This window comes from Manis javanica, chromosome 15 (assembly GCF_040802235.1).
Source record: "Manis javanica isolate MJ-LG chromosome 15, MJ_LKY, whole genome shotgun sequence".
In the NCBI taxonomy this organism is placed as follows: Eukaryota; Metazoa; Chordata; class Mammalia; order Pholidota; family Manidae; genus Manis; species Manis javanica.
This window is the reverse complement of record NC_133170.1, coordinates 1,126,620-1,141,544: the sequence shown is the minus strand read 5'-3', so window position 1 is coordinate 1,141,544 and position 14,925 is coordinate 1,126,620. Positions and strand designations below refer to the sequence as shown.

The following is a 14,925-nucleotide window of genomic DNA, read 5'->3' as shown; positions in this document are numbered from 1 at the left end:
TTTCACGCACGCTGTGTTGGCCTTCTTTTAGATGGCTGCATAGTGTTCCATCGTGTACCTACCAGATTTCTGTTTAACTAGTCACTTATTGCCGGGCATTCAGGCTGTTCCCAGGTCACCCTGCCCATCAGACAGGGGAGCTAGCTTCCACTCAAATCCACATCGTGGGAAGAGTAGTGACTAGCCATCTAATAAAAACAACAGGCGTCCACCCTGTTTGCTGGTCCTTATGGGCTGTGGGGCAAGGTCCTCAGCCTTTCCTGCCCTCCGGGGCCGGCCAGCCCAGCACCCTGCTGGCCCTAGTGGCAGCTGTGGCCTCCCATGCGCAGTCCTGCCTCCTCAGGAAGGAGGGCCGCTCCGAGTCATCAGCAGGCAGACTGTTCTTAGGGAAGTAAAACACCTGTAAGAGTTGCTGTTTCTAAGTCCAGGACACACAGGAGACCTGGCCTCCTCCGCCCTCTAGAGACGGGCTGGCAGGCCTAGAGGTGGCGGTGGCCTCGAGGAGGCCTCAGCCCAACGCCCAGCCCAGCCCCCAGGCCGCCTGCACCCCTGGCCTCCATGGGGCGATGGCCTTCCCTTCAGGAAGCGAGGCTCTCTCACATGCTCTCCATCTCCAGACCCAGGGGGAGCCCATTTTCCCCCAGGATGTCTGACCACAGTGGGCAGCACGGTGCCGACCCAGCTGTGGGAAAGAACAGAGATGCGCGGCCTAACTCCGTGTCCCCACAAAGGGCGAGGCGGCTGGGGTTCCTAGTGATGAGGACGTCCCCAAGGCTCCGGTCTCCTGGTGCATGAGGCCGCGCTGTGTGTACGGCTTTGGTGCAGGAAAAGTATAATTTAGTGCCAGCTTCAAAAAGTAGTCTGAAGTGTTTCTCATCCTGGAAAGCTTTCAAAACGCAGATGCCCAGCAGGGGAAACCACGTTTCCTGGGGAGAGAGCCAGTATTTTTGGGAAGTTCCCCCTGGTGATTCTGGCCCACAGCGAGGGTCCAGGCCACTGACATACATGCCTGACCGTCCCACATGCAGGATAAGGAGGAATGAGCACTAAGAATGTCACGTGGCTGCTCGAGGTCAGGTCTGGTCGCAGAAGCAGGTCCTGGACTTGGGTTTGGTCCTGCCCCTGGCCCCCCTGCTGCCTGTGCCGCCCACTTGCATTTGTCTGTTGTATTTATTGATGCCTCCTCGTCCTTCAGGTGGTGTTCCTGCCTCCAAGAGGCCTTTTCTGGCTCCTCACCCCGCCCTCCCGTCCAGCCTGGGTAAGACCCTTGCGTTCCATCTGAGCAGAACCCTTACTTCCCGTGACCCGTGCTGGCAGTGCCAGGACCTGACCCATGCCAGCGGCTGGGAGGGTCCCAGACAGTATTGTTGAGTTGAAGTTCCCTAACTTTATTACTCAGTGAGTCCACACGGACTGCAAAAAATGACCCATTCCTATTTGCCAGATCCTGGAGAGAGATTTTTGGCTAGGACAAAATATTGTAAGGCTCTTTTGATGACAAAACAATGAAAACAAGATTTCGGTGACCTTCCATGTTGCTCAGGGCCTTTGGAATAACATACTTATAAGTGTGACACCAGTGAGAGGAGAGAGCCCGTGGCATTTCCTTAAGAAAAAAAAAATTGAAGAAAATAATACTGTTCCATGTAAATGTTTCAAGGGATAAATTATTTCCTGTCATCTGCATATACAACTGAGCCACACATTCTGTTAGCATAGCTGAGTTAAATCCTCTCACTTCTCTGGATTTGTATGTTAAAGGTTTTTTAATTGATTTTTTTTAAAAAGCTCTGTCTTTCATCCTCCCAGTTTACTAAAGGTCATGCCTGCCTGGCATCTTATTTTTATTTGAAAACTGTTTCCGGGTCTATGGTATCTGTGGTTTCTCTTGTAGCTCCACCAGGAACTTGTCTCAGAAAGCAGGTTGTGGCCAGAATCTCTGTAGCTTACAGGTGGTGCTCTTGTTTGGAGGGCTCAGGCTCAGAGCTTCTGCAGACGACTGCGCCCCGGGCTAGGCTCTAGGGTAAATGTTAAGGTGGTGGGAAGATTGCAGACAGGGTATAAGAATGGCCGGAGCCCATGGCAGCATTTCCAATCTCAGACGTCTTAGGTTTGAGCTCTGTAATGGGAGAGGGCAGGTAGCAGTGGACAAGTGAAGCCATTGTGTGTTAGGGGAAATCTTCCTAAAACAAACACCCTTAAAAATTTCAGGAGAAAGTGAAAAGTCATTCAGCTAGAGATAAATGGAAAACATTTTTATATTAAAATAATTTTGAATATATTGTGGATAAAATGTAAAGTTCGCATGACTTGTTTTTTCAAGACAAAATATGAGATTTTAAAGAAGCACCTCTGTTTAGTTTCTCCCTTGCTGCTCTTTGGAGGAAAAATCAACAAACCAATGAAAGGTTTTGCTAAGTAACCAACCCCTGTCAGTAATTGCAGAGGCTCTGCAGTGCGGGGGGTGGGGGGGTGGAGGGAGGGCGAGCAAAGTTTTCCCGAAGGGCACCGCACTCTGTGCTCCAGCCCATGCTGCCCCGTCCCGTCTGGACTGCCCTGCATCTTAGGACTTACTCCCGTGGAGGAGGTTTCTGTGCACCTGTGCCTGGGGGCAGAGCCAGAACTTGAGCATAGGTCTGTCCAGGTCCAAAGTCCCTGTACGTGTCCACCGAACACGGCCCCTTGGGTCATGAGAGGAGGGCTCTCCCCAGAGAGACGTGCCGCTGTTTCCCTGCCAGGAGAAGCAGGCCGCCTTCGGCTTTCCTCTGATGTCATTTCACACCAGTGAGTGATTATAAGCTGGCGCAGCTAAAAAGCCTTGCCTCCTGATTTCTCTAAAGTTCTGACTTTAAAGTGACAAGCCGTTTTTGCAGTGACCCTCAGTTCCAGTGTGTTCACTGCTGGGATGTGAAAGGGAGGAAAGGAAGAGCCGGCAGTGGCCATTTTGGGTCAAAAAACATAAAATGCCAGATAGGACTTGCAACCTGCCTCCCAGACATCAAACATTTGACTTGGCGGAGGCAGCAAAGCAAACGGTTGACAATCTGCCCTTGGCCAAGGTTGGGGATCCTGGTCCTGGGTCTAGGATCCTGGCCCCAAGGTTGGGGATCCTGGTTGTGGGCCTGGGGTCCTGGTCCGGGTTGGGGATCCTGGCCCCGGGTCTGGGGTCCTGGCCCTGCTGCCACAGCTGTGGGCTCATGGGCAGGCGCCTGAGCCGTCTGTGCCCTCGTTTCCGCCTCGGTGAGCTGGGGATGGTGATGTGATTGCTGTCTTAAGAACCGAATGATAACATAAGCATGTCAAGTGCTCAGAACACTGTGTGATGCAAAGCCAGTGCTCGGTAGTGTTCAGTCCTCAGTGGGGAAGAGCAGGTGCTGCGTGACTGGCCATCCCAGCCCTCGTACCCACCCAGAGAGGCGGGAGTCTGGGTTCACGTGTGACCGCGTAGCGAGAGCATATCGATGCTTTATTCATGATAACTAGAACCCGGGACCACTCCGAGGCCCATCAGCCGGTAAACGGATAAACCATGGTGCGTGCGTGCAGCGGGCCCTGCCCAGCGAAGGGAGCAGATCCCAGGTGCAGGCAGTGTGGACGCACCCCAGAAGCATCCCCAGTGAGAGCGCAGACACGAAAGGCCGCACACTGGTTGGTTGCACTCACATGGAGTTCCGGGAAGTCAGAACTCAGCTCTCGCTGCCAAGGGCCGCAGGGCAGGGAGACGGGCTGCGGAGGACAGGAGGAGGCCCTTGGGGGTGACAGACGCAGCCTGGGTTGTGGGGGTGGCTACCTGGGTGTGTGCGTTTGCCAAGGCACATCAGGCTCAAAAAGGATTCATTTTCACCGTTTCTAAGTCATACCTGAGTAAACCCGACTTTAAATAGAAAGCCGTGTCTGCAATGTAGGCAGAGAAGTGGAAGAAACAGGTTTAGGAACCGTAACTATCGGGAGTTACAGCAGCTGCAGCTGCCGTGAGTGGGAGCTGCCCTCTGGCTGGCGCGGGTGGACCGGTGTGGAGGCGGCGGGCCCTCTCCCCTGCCCCCACCTGACTCCCCCTGCGTGGGCGCTGGCCTGCTTGCTTGTCTCTCAAGCTCCCCGGGAGGCCGCCCCTGGTCCCAGGCTGCCCCTGCAGGAGGGCTGCCTGCCGCTGCCTCACGGAACACCCCGCGGGTGCCCTGGACGGGCCGAGGGCCGCTGAGGGTCCGGCTCGCCAGAGGCTGAGGGGTGCGTCTCAGAGCTGGGCCCCTTCGTCTGCCCCGGGCCTCGGCCCCTTCTGCCGGAGCCCTGCTGCCCCTGCAGCCCGTCACCCCCTCAGGAATGCGGCTCAGACCCCGTGGCCCGCAGTCCCCCCCTCCCCACCCTGGCACGGCTTCCCCTTATCACCAAGCAGAATCAGTCCTTCAGAAAATACTTCTGCCTAGTTTCTATCACGGAATATAAGCTCCCTAAAAAGGGACTTTCCTGTTTTGTTAGCTGCTCATCATCTGCTCCTAGCACAGTGTCTGGCATCTAACAGGGGCCACAGCAGGAATTCTTAGGTTTTTATGTGTGGTGGGGGTGGAGAAGCTGCCCTCTGCCCTTTGAGGTTCTTCCAGCCGGTCTAAGAACCAAACTGACACGGGACAGATTAACAGGAGAAAAAGCCAAAGTTTAATTACATGTACCCACAGGCCCAGTAATGAAATCGAGACCCAAAGAAACGGCCAAGGCGGGAAGCTTTTATATGTTTTAGGTGAAGAGGCGATAAATCTGAGGAATTGAAAGGACAAAGAAAACAGGTTTGGGAGCTTAAACAGTAAGGAATTCTAAACAGCATTTGGATGGGATTGTAAATTAGAAAGTGACAAGGTTTGCTTAGGCAGGCTTCTCCGCTGTCTCTCCTTATCTCTGGTGATAAGGGTGTCTCTCTGCCTCCTGGCTCCTCTCACCTGGGGACTTATTTCCTTGTTTCGGAGGGACAGAGGAGGGTCAGAGTGTCCCCTCCTGCCTAGGCTGTTTCCTCAGTCACTTTAATTCAAAGTGATCAAAAGGCCAGAAAGGCACCTTTTGGGACAGCCTGCCCCGGACCCCTACAGTGGATGCCCTGAGATGTTTGATGCCATCCTTGCCCCCATTTTTTCAAGAAGAGAAAATTATTAGGTTTTTATTTTTGTCAACACTTTGTATGATTAGTTTACAAAGTTTACATAGAGAAATAACACTACAAGATACATTATAAAAACCAGCAGCTCCGTTCCCATTTTCCATTCCCCAGTGGCAAATGTTTTCAGCCTTAGCTGATTATTTTAGTAATTACTTCTGAGTCTTTAATCAGCATACTTGTTACTTACCTGTTTTTCAGTTTGATCCAAAAGCATGTGTTTGCCCACTTTCTCCCACCCCTGCCCCCTCTCCTTCTCACAGCGACTTTCCCAGCCCCCGACCCCAGTTGTACTCACCTGGGCCTTTGGTAAGGTCGGAGTGCAGAGTCCACGATGGTGCCCAGCCCTGCGCAGCAGCGCCCTGTGACATGGGCCAAGTAGTTTTCCTCTCAAGGTAGCAGATACTGATTTTTTCATTTCCTACATTTTGAATGATATTCAGCCTCAGGCTCTACCCCGGTTGTGAATCTCGTCTCAGTCAACCACATGGAGAACCTGTCAGATTCTTTTTGGGGCTAATTCCTCCCAGAGCCATCTGATCTCTCCCCCTAGGTTGCCTCTGGGCCCCAAGCGGCTGGGGCTTCCCCTGGGCCACCCTCCTGGGGACCGTTTGGCCTCTGGTGTCCTGCAGCTGTCAGTCCCTGGGACTTAGGATTTATTCATTGTTTTCATTTACCCCTTCGCTGTGGTGGAGCACATTCTCCAGTGTCCTGTGGAGAAAGGACGGAAGAGCCGGTTCCCTGAGGCCTGTGGGTCTGACAGTTCCTTTGCTTTCCCCTTGCTTTTGTGATTCTAAGGGGGAAGTCCTCTGTCCTCTGACTTTGGAATCCTCTACCTTCCAGAGCTGCTTTTAATAAATTCCTGCAATTCTGACTTAAAGTCCTGTGTGAGAAAGCTCTTTTCTTTTTCTCTCTGGAAATTCCTTGATGGTGTATCTTGGTGTAGGTGTATTTGTGTTTAATGCGCTGGAGACTTGAGGCCCTTTCACTGTGCAGAGCGTGTTCTCCCCACCCCATCCTTCCTTTAAAGGGGAAAAAACCGTATCCGTCAGTTCTGGGGGAAAGATGTCCTTCAAATCTGGAAGAAAATGCCCTTCGATTTTGGGAGTGTTCTTTCCTTTACAAGTAATTCCCCTTCATTTCCTGTGATTGTGAGCACGCTGTTAGCTGAATTTTGGCTGTCCTGAATTGGCCTGTCCTCTCCGTCTTTCCTGTGTTCCGTCTCTGACTTTGTTTGGCTCCTGGACATGACCTGATTGTATCTTTAAAGTCTGCTATTGAAGTTTTGATCCTCTATCATTTTAATTTCTAAGAGCTCTTTTTTATTCTGTGAGTATTTCTCTCTATGATACTGATGCCGGGGTTCTTGTTCACGAAGCCAAAGAATTAGCTTCACAAACACTCAAGGTTGGAGAGCAAGGTACAGGCTTTTATTTAGAAATAAAGTGAGAGAATAGAGCTCCTGCCTCATGCCAGGAGAGGACAAGGGAGCCCGTAGTGGTGCGTTGTCTAGGGGGTTTTATAGGCAGTTGAGGATTTTTTGAGAACATCAAAAAAAAGGCTTAGGAGTATGGACTTGTACCACCTGCCCCGTCCTCAAGGTGGGCTGGGTCGTAGTCTGATTGCCCCCGCTGACAGCAGAGTCACGGGTTACGCTGATACCCTTGCAGACACTCAAACATTCCAGGCCAAGTTGCCCTTGGCCTTTTGACCTTTAACTGATTTCACTGAAGATGTCTGTATTCTTAGGTATCTTTCCCTAGAGAATTAGTGTGACCTTGACTTTGCATAATGCTTAGCACAGATTTCAATAGGGACTTCTTTGCCCATTGTTACATTGCTCTGAGTGTAAATTCCGCCCTGCTTTTCCCGGAGGCCCTCACCCTACTCTGACTACACCCATGGTCCCTGTCTCAATACCCTTGTCCCTATTTCATGAATATACTTTTCTCAGGTCTCTGAGAATGCTAGAGTTTTGAGTTTTGTTTTTTAAAATTTCTTCTTCCTGTGATTTTCTCTATGCTTGAAATTGCTTGGCTGTTCCTCTGTTAAGAGTTTTCCGTGTTGTCTGGAACGTCCCACGTTCCCCCCTGCTTTATACTGGCTGTGTGAGAACACGGCTGGGACTTCTTAGATGGCGGGTGGGATTCGGCGGTTCTGGGCTTGGTTCTAGGATGACCTGGCTTGACTGTTTCGCAAAACTGTTTTGTTTAGGAAATCTGATGTTTTTATTTTTAGACTTTTTCTTTTGTCTTTCTTTTCTCTCTCTCCCTTTTTTTTTAGCGGATCAGATTCCTCAGAGAGAATCTAACTAGTCAGGAAGCTAAGTCGAGGGCTAGGGGCTTCAATATTCAGTAGCAATCTTTTGTGTAATCTGTCTGCAGTGTGGAGTCGCCATCCTCAACTATGCCTGGAGTCCTGCAGTCGGAAGGTCCTGGATTCACTCTTGGGAGAATCCGTCTCTGTCTTCTCCTGGGTGGGGCCTGGGCCTTCGGAGTGAACCCGTCTCGTCGAGGAGTGAGGGGTGGAAACCTGGGGTCCGACTGCCTCTCAGACTTCCGGCCACCTCTCCGCTCGGCCTTCACTCCTACTTGCAGGGCACACCGGTGCCACCAGTCCCTCCGTCTCCGGGGGCTTATGATGGACTGAAGTCGCTTCTGGGTGGCCTTCGTTTTGGACTGAACTTGAGCAGGTCTGCCAAGCCCGGTGCCCCGGAACTTCCTGCCTCTGCTCGCCATCTTCCAGAAGGGCTACTCTCCTCTCCCGTTCTCCGTTTTGATCTGTTTTGGTAGTATTTAAGGAAGCAGCAGAGCTAAAACCAGTTTGACCTGATTCGAGTTTTTAATTGGTGTTTATCGAGACATTCGCTCACACTCGTGAGATGAATGTTCTGTAAGCTGGTCCCCCCGGCTCCCCCACGTCGGCCCTTGTCCTACCTAGAGAGTCAGGAATGTGTCCCGACTGGCGCTCGGCCGACTTGGGTTGTGTCCCCAGGTTTGTCACAAGCAGTTCGATCCTGGCTGTTCTCTGTCCTCGTCATCCCCTTACCTCTATGACCAGGGAGTTGAAATAGGTGATTATAAGGTTTTTTTTTACCCACAGATGGATTTTATTTCTAAGAAGTCGAGCCGACCATGCGTAACTCAACATCAGATCTGGAAACACTTGGAGCTGCCAACAGAAGAGATGCAACATTTAAGTTTCTCCTTGTATCTGTCAGTCTCTGTGACTCTGACATTTTTAAATTCTCAAGTAAAATTGCAAACTACGTTTCATAAACAAGAAACGGTTAAAAGGTTAAAAACTGTGAATTGTTTTTCTTGGGGCTATTTTCAGCCTATAGTGGTTCGGCCCCAAAGCCTACTTGGGTTCCTGCTGTCAATAGCTAGATAAAGTGTTAGTTTTGAGCCAGAATAACGGGAAGGATAGTAGAGAAAAAGGTCTATTTTTTGCCCGCTAGGCGCCAGCAGGGGAGGCCACCGTGGCACCCCCCCACCAGGAAATGAGTCCTGAGAAGATAGCAGCCCATCTCTGTGTCCTCTCCTCCACAGTGCAGCTTCCCAGTTAGCAGCAAAGACGGAGTGGACGTTTCATGTCATTGTGGTTTTGACTGGCAGCTTTGATCCCTGGCCCAGTGGTGGTCAGTACAAGGACCGAGGAGGAAATGCGGTCTGTGAGACCAGTGATCTTGTGGCCCCAAGACCAGCCCAAGGCCCCCCAGGGCAGCACTTCCCAGGCTGGCTTACGTCCGCCCTCCCGCCCCATTGCCAGTAGAGTCGCATGCAGTGGGCAGAGGAGTCACTCCGTCTGGGTGGCCCCGGTTCCGACGGCACACTCGGTTCTCCTACCGACCATGTGACCTCCCAGCTGGGCTACAGGAGGCCAGGGAGAAAACCAGAGGCTCCAGCATCTGTGAGGGTCAGCGGGGAAAATGCTGGCCAGAAGTGCAACCCCACACGATCACACACACACACACACACACACACACACACACACACACACGTGTGCGTAGCGCATATGTCGGCTTGCTTTCCTGATTAACCCCTTACGTCTGCCTCTCTCCTTCGGTGACCACCCTAGGCACTTTTGTTTGGCTCTTCCAGTAGTATTTGTGGGTGTGCATAAATACATAACACATATAATGCGGATACGTATTTTGTCTCACCGAATCAGGCGCCCGCCCTCAGCTCTGTGGCCGTCCTGGGTTCTGCTGTCTCGTTGTCAGTCAGTCACTGGTTATCAGGGTCAGGTGCGTGTACCCTGCTAGGCACGGAGGTCTGCGTCAGACTGGATGGACCCCTGCTCCCCTGATGACTGTGTCTCGTTTAACCAGACTCCCTTACAAGGCAGTGTTCTCATTTCCCCCCTTACAGCAATAACACATGCTTGTCGTCATAAATTGGAAAGTAGCTTCCTCCTGGGAAGCCATGAAGGAGCTGAAAGCAGAGGTACTGGGTCACAATTTCATTCCAAAGGCCACCTGGCCGCTGAAGGGAGAAGGGATTGGGAGGGGCCGGAAGGGTCGGGAGGTGAATGCTGTGGCCCTGCCTTGGAGGGCTGCCTGAGGCCGAGGGCTAGCGGGAGAGGAAGGAGCCTCGGAGCCTCGGAGCCTCGAGAACAGGCATCTCCAGAGGGTGCTGGATGCTGGCTGGAGGGATGAGGGATTGGGGCATCCAGGTGATACCCAGAGTCCTGGCCCCACCAGCTGGGTGGGTAGATGGCGGTGCCATTTGCTGGGACAAGAGGTGAGGGGTGCAGGTCAAATGTGTGTGTAAACCCAGGTCCTGCGTGAGCCCTGCAGAGGTCGAGGGCAGCCGCCCCACAATGTAACACTTTGACAAATGGACTATTTTGAGCTGAAGGCGAACCCTGCAGGCTCACAAGAAACTTCTCCCCTCCTTTAACTACCTAGGAAAATCTAAAGTGGGGTCTTCCCCAAAATAAGGGTTATTATAAAAGGTACATTTTATCTGAGGGGCACATCCACACGGCAGGGCCAATACCTAATTCCCTAACATCTCCTCCTGGGTGCCCCGTGAGCTGCCCCCTCCCCTCTGAAGCCCGGGGCCCATGCCACGCGCTAGGTCAGGATGGCATGAAGCCTCGTCTGACCTTCCTGGCTCTGGGCCTCTCATGGGTGTGCAGTTCCTGGACATACAGCTTTAAATTTGATTTTCTCATGTTAATCTGCCTCACTTCAATTTAATTCTTGGATCAGCAAGAAAAACCTCAAAGATAGAGGAGAATCTTTGCTCCCCAGCAGCGGTGAGTCTGAGATGCCAGGAGGTTTCCAGGTGGGAGTGTTGTGTAGAGATTTGGGAGGGACACCTGGAGAGAGAGATGCATTTGCACCTTTAGCCTAAAGGTGTTAACAGAAGCCAGGGGTAGATTACCGAAGTGCAGGCCTTGGGCAGAGCCCTGAATATTTTGAGAAGTAAAGGTCCAGTCAGGGAGGAGGCGGCACCAGAGGCGACCTGAGAGGTGGAGGAAACTCTAAGAGCAGGAGAGGAAGGGAAGAGGCCCTGAACGAAGCCACAGCCGGCCGCGCCCCCAAGGCTGTCAGGATGCCAAATAAGAAAAATGGACAGTAGGCATTAGGATGGCAGCATGCAAGGCAGGCTGACCTCAGCTAGATCTGCACCCCCTGCTGGAGGGGAGCTGGCCCCCTTAGAGCCCGGGAGGCAGCACAGGGGGTGGGGGTGGGGTGGACTCAGTTACAATGTAGTCAGTGGATGCCGTGCGAAGGCTGATAGTCCCCTTTTATGATAGCCTCTTATCTTTATTGTTTTATTCTGAGTACATTATTCCAAGTATTATTACACGTCTACACCAAAGCAATAGGTACTCATTGTAAAAGTTTTAAATATTAAATAATATGACTATTGTCTCCACAGTCACATCTCTTCATATAGAACCACTGTTAATAATCTGAGTATGACCTTCCAGTCTTTTCTGTGCACGGGCTGCCGTGCACACTCATGCATGGTTACCTTACAAGCACCGACAAGTGTGCTCAGACGCGTTGCTGTCATGGACCTGCGCTGAGTGGGCGTGTGCATTCCCTCCACATGCACAGGAATCTCTGTGAAACAAGCTCCTAAAGTGGCATTGGGGCGTCATGGGGCATTTGACAGGCTGGTGGTGCTGTAATGCCCATGGAGAAAGCCTTTTTTCCCTTTTTTTAGGGTAGAAGAGATTTGAGCATAAAAATGTTGATGAGAGGCAAATAAGGTTGAAGTAATGGTAAAAAATGGTGAATATGTTATATGAAAAGGCCAGTGGTAATGGGAAGGGAGTCCTGGGAGAAGGCCTTAGGCTGAGGAGGGTGGATGGGTGGGGGTGGGGACTGTTCCTCATGGCGGCTGCACCCCCAGAGCCTGGCCCAGGGCTGGCACACGTCAGACGCACGGCAAACACTGGCCCATTGAGTGAATAAATGAAAGTAGTTTGGTTATTTGCTGATAACCAATGGAACTTAATGATGTTTCCATCAGAAAGCACCGAGGTTCCCACTTTCTCTACAGGATAGATTAAGATTTTCCAGTGGAACTGGTGAAGGAGTTGGAGATTTGGAAGAGAATCCTGTCGCCCAGGCCAGAGAGAGGCCTTGTGGTCCAGGCGTCTCTTACCATTCCCTCTGATCGGCTTGCAAGGCCTGTTTCGTTCAAGGCCTTAATTTTGCTGGACTCCATCTAATTCTGTTCATCCCGACACCTACCATCACTAAGACAGCTCCAGCCTGGATTGTTTTACTGGAGCACCGCCCAGCTGGTGTCCTACATATCCTTGCACACCCCTCAGGACCTGGTTGAGGGGCGACCGCCCCCAGCCCCCTGCCAGGCTGACTGAGGAGTCTCTTCTTCGGGTTCCCAGCCCTGTGCAGGTCCCTGGATGGCCTCCTGGGTTCACTTACCTAAAGCCTTCACGTGTAAAAGTCTTAATGGCCATCTTTACATCTCTAAGACCTGTACTGCTCAGCTCATATTGCATGCTAATAAATAACAGGCATTATTCTGCACAGTCTGATGCTCGTGTGAACTTTGGTACATGGGGAGGAGTGTCCTTAGTCAGGAGGTGAACTCACGAAGGAGCAGTAATTTAAGACATCTGATCCTGAAACAAGCCTCGGGATTATTATGCTCTCTCTGGGGAGAGGCAGTCTGATTTAAGAGTCATTTGTATTATTATTCCTGTAATTAGCATGTTAAATGCATATGTTGAGAAAATTTAAATACCTTACGTCTCTAAGATGACTTTGCTATATTCAGATGACCTGCTCATTTGTAAAATCTCAATTATATCACTACTTTGAACTATTTTCTGGAGTAGAAATGCCTGAACCGCGTTAGCTGTATCTGGCCAGCTGCAGGATAGTCCCATGATTGACGTCCCTGTTGGATTCTGGAAGAAATGGCCTTCCAACCCCTCACACAGAGCCCCCACGGGGCCGGGACGGTCCTGCTGGGATCAGCCTGCCTCCCCTTGTCACCAGGTGCCGCCCCGCCCCCAGCTGGCAGCGAACCCGTATTCCAAGTCACAGAAGCGAAGTGTCGTGAAAGAAGAGGTGCAAGGAGCTTGTTGTTTTTCCGTGGAGCAAACAGCCTGGGCTCAGACCTTCCAAAGTGTTACATTCCCAGCTGAGAGGCCGGGGTCAGGAGGCTGGAGTCCTCCGGCCACCCCGTCCCCGGGGCCATCCGGGGGGCACCAACTAGAGGGCTGCCGCCTCCTTCCCATGCCATGTGGTCTGAGCTTCCCTCCCCAGCCGGCCATCCCTAGAGCGGTTCCTCCAGCCAGGGTGGCCGTCACCCTGGCCCTGCCTTCCGCAGAGGGAGAGGCCAGATCCAGATCGGGGCCCACTTCCCAGCAGACCCCCAAGGCTGCTGGGCTGTTGAGGGGTGAGCGAGGAGGGGCTTTTCCTGCTGGGGCGGCACTGGGTCCTCTCGTGTTTCTGCAGTCGGGTCAACGTCCTGGACAGTGGCCAAACATGCACTGAAGTCGCCTTCACCATGTGGCACCCAGTCCGGTTAACCTGAAAAGCAGGGGACCATTAAGACTGCCCCCCTTGGAAGGAGGTCCTGTCGTCTGTGATTTAATGGATGGCTTGAAAATGGACCCATACATTCAAAATTTAATGTATGTGATCGAGAAATACTAATGAATAATGCAGTGGAGATGCATGAAAACGAGGCTTATGTGTTTCCGCAGTTTTCCATTTTCACTGTTAGGCTTAATTTACATACGCTTTTCCAATTTTTGACGTAATAGACAATGTAATAAACTCTGTCAGCATTTTTATTTCTTTAAAGTCTTTGCCCCTTTTTAAAACAATGAAAAGTGTTGGGAAGGAAAGGACCCAGCTGGGTGTCACAGGGAAGTCAGGTACAGTGAGACGAGAGACCAAAGTCGAGAAAACCAAGTGAGTTTTAATGCCCTCTGCACAGTGTGGCAGAGCGGGCTGCCCCAGGTGAGACAGGCAGGCCTGGGTGCTCATTCCAAGGCTGCTTCTGCGCGGTGTTGGCAGGGCCGAGAGGTCCTTGATTGGCGGTTGTCAGCCCTCTAGCCTTGCTCTGATTGGTGAAATGGGGACAGGGGCTGTGCTGTGCCCGTGCCTCTCATGTTTCCTATCTCGGGGGGACCCTGGACATTTCCTGAGTCACTCTTGGACCCTGTGGCTTCATCTTATTAATTCCTTGAGTCATTTCTGGCTTTCTGGCTCTATTTGATCAACCCCCCGAGTCTTCTTTGTGGGCCCCTTCTCCTCTCCGTCCCGCTCATTTCTGTCTTGCTGCCTAACAAAAAGAATGTCAGGGAAGTTCAAACATAACACTTTCCCTCTCGTGGAACACTTGTCGCTGACAACTGCCCGGTGTTAGTGTGTGCACAGACCTGCCGAACACTTCAGGTTCCTGACGAGTCAAAACCCTGCTGGAGACAGAAACCTCTGAAAGATGGGGGTTTACGGGGCCCTCACAGAGGCATCCACATCAGGACGGAGTCCCAGGACAGGCGGTTTCTGCATCCTGCCCTCCCGACTCGAGGAACCGCACCCTGAAGAGGGTCTCAGGGAAAGGAATCTCTCCAAGCTCACACTGGCTGCCGAGCAGGCAGGTGGGCTGGCGTGGGGACTGGTGGCTGGTCCACAGAGAAGGCTCGTGGACGGTTGACTGCTGGTCGGGCACTGGGGGCTGCGGTGGTCCTGGGGGCCTCCTAGATGCCCGTTGGCATGACCTCACCCGGGACTGTGGGGTTTCTGGTCAGCCCTTGGTGCCCACTTTACCGTGCCTGCCTCGCTGTCACTCCCTGGCCCTTGTGTCACTTAATTTGGAACATTTCAGAATTTTTCCTTATCATGCCACAGCTCATTTTACCTTCAGAACAACCCTGAGAAGAAGCTCTGCTGCCCCCTTTCCCAGGTGTAGACTCTGAGGCATCAAAAAGGGTGAATTAAGCTGCCTGAGGTCCCAAAGTTGGGGAGGGGCAGAGGTAGGACCTGCATTCAGGTCACCTGCCTCCAGCAGCCAGGCCCACAGAGGCCTGTCGTTCAGCAGATAATTCGGGACTAATTACCTCGTAGGCCCCGGCACTAGGCTAAGGGTTCAGCCACAAACAAGGCAAAACCGTGGAACTCACATAATATATGCAAATTAAGTACTTATTCATTAAGTGCTGTTAAAAAAATAATAAAGTGAGTGCATCTGAGGATCTAATTGTCTTTATTTTGCCATGCGTGAACCAGGCACTGTCCCGTCCAGCAGGTAGAGAGACGCCACAGGATTGTACGAAAT

General features: G+C 51.9%; 1 protein-coding gene and 1 long non-coding RNA gene across 12 annotated transcripts in view; both read left to right on the top strand.

Annotated features, from left to right (window-relative positions):
- ANO6 (anoctamin 6) overlaps window positions 1–14,925 on the top strand; it is a 163,293-nt gene that overhangs the window by 32,266 nt on the left and 116,102 nt on the right. For 8 of the 11 annotated variants that reach the window (XR_012125590.1, XR_005058894.2, XR_005058893.2 and 5 more), the window contains exon 2: window positions 1,196–1,258. The exons of the other annotated variants lie outside the window; for them this stretch is intronic. Coding sequence is in view for 5 of the 8 variants with exons in the window: in XM_073222851.1 (XP_073078952.1) it covers window positions 1,196–1,258 (63 nt within the window). In the remaining 3 variants the exon portion in view is untranslated. The remainder of the gene's footprint in view (window positions 1–1,195; window positions 1,259–14,925) is intronic. 11 annotated transcript variants of the gene reach the window in all.
- On the top strand, window positions 7,839–8,444 carry LOC118970787 (uncharacterized). The gene is made up of 2 exons (XR_005058897.2): window positions 7,839–8,134; window positions 8,243–8,444. It is a non-coding gene; the product is annotated as an uncharacterized lncRNA (long non-coding RNA).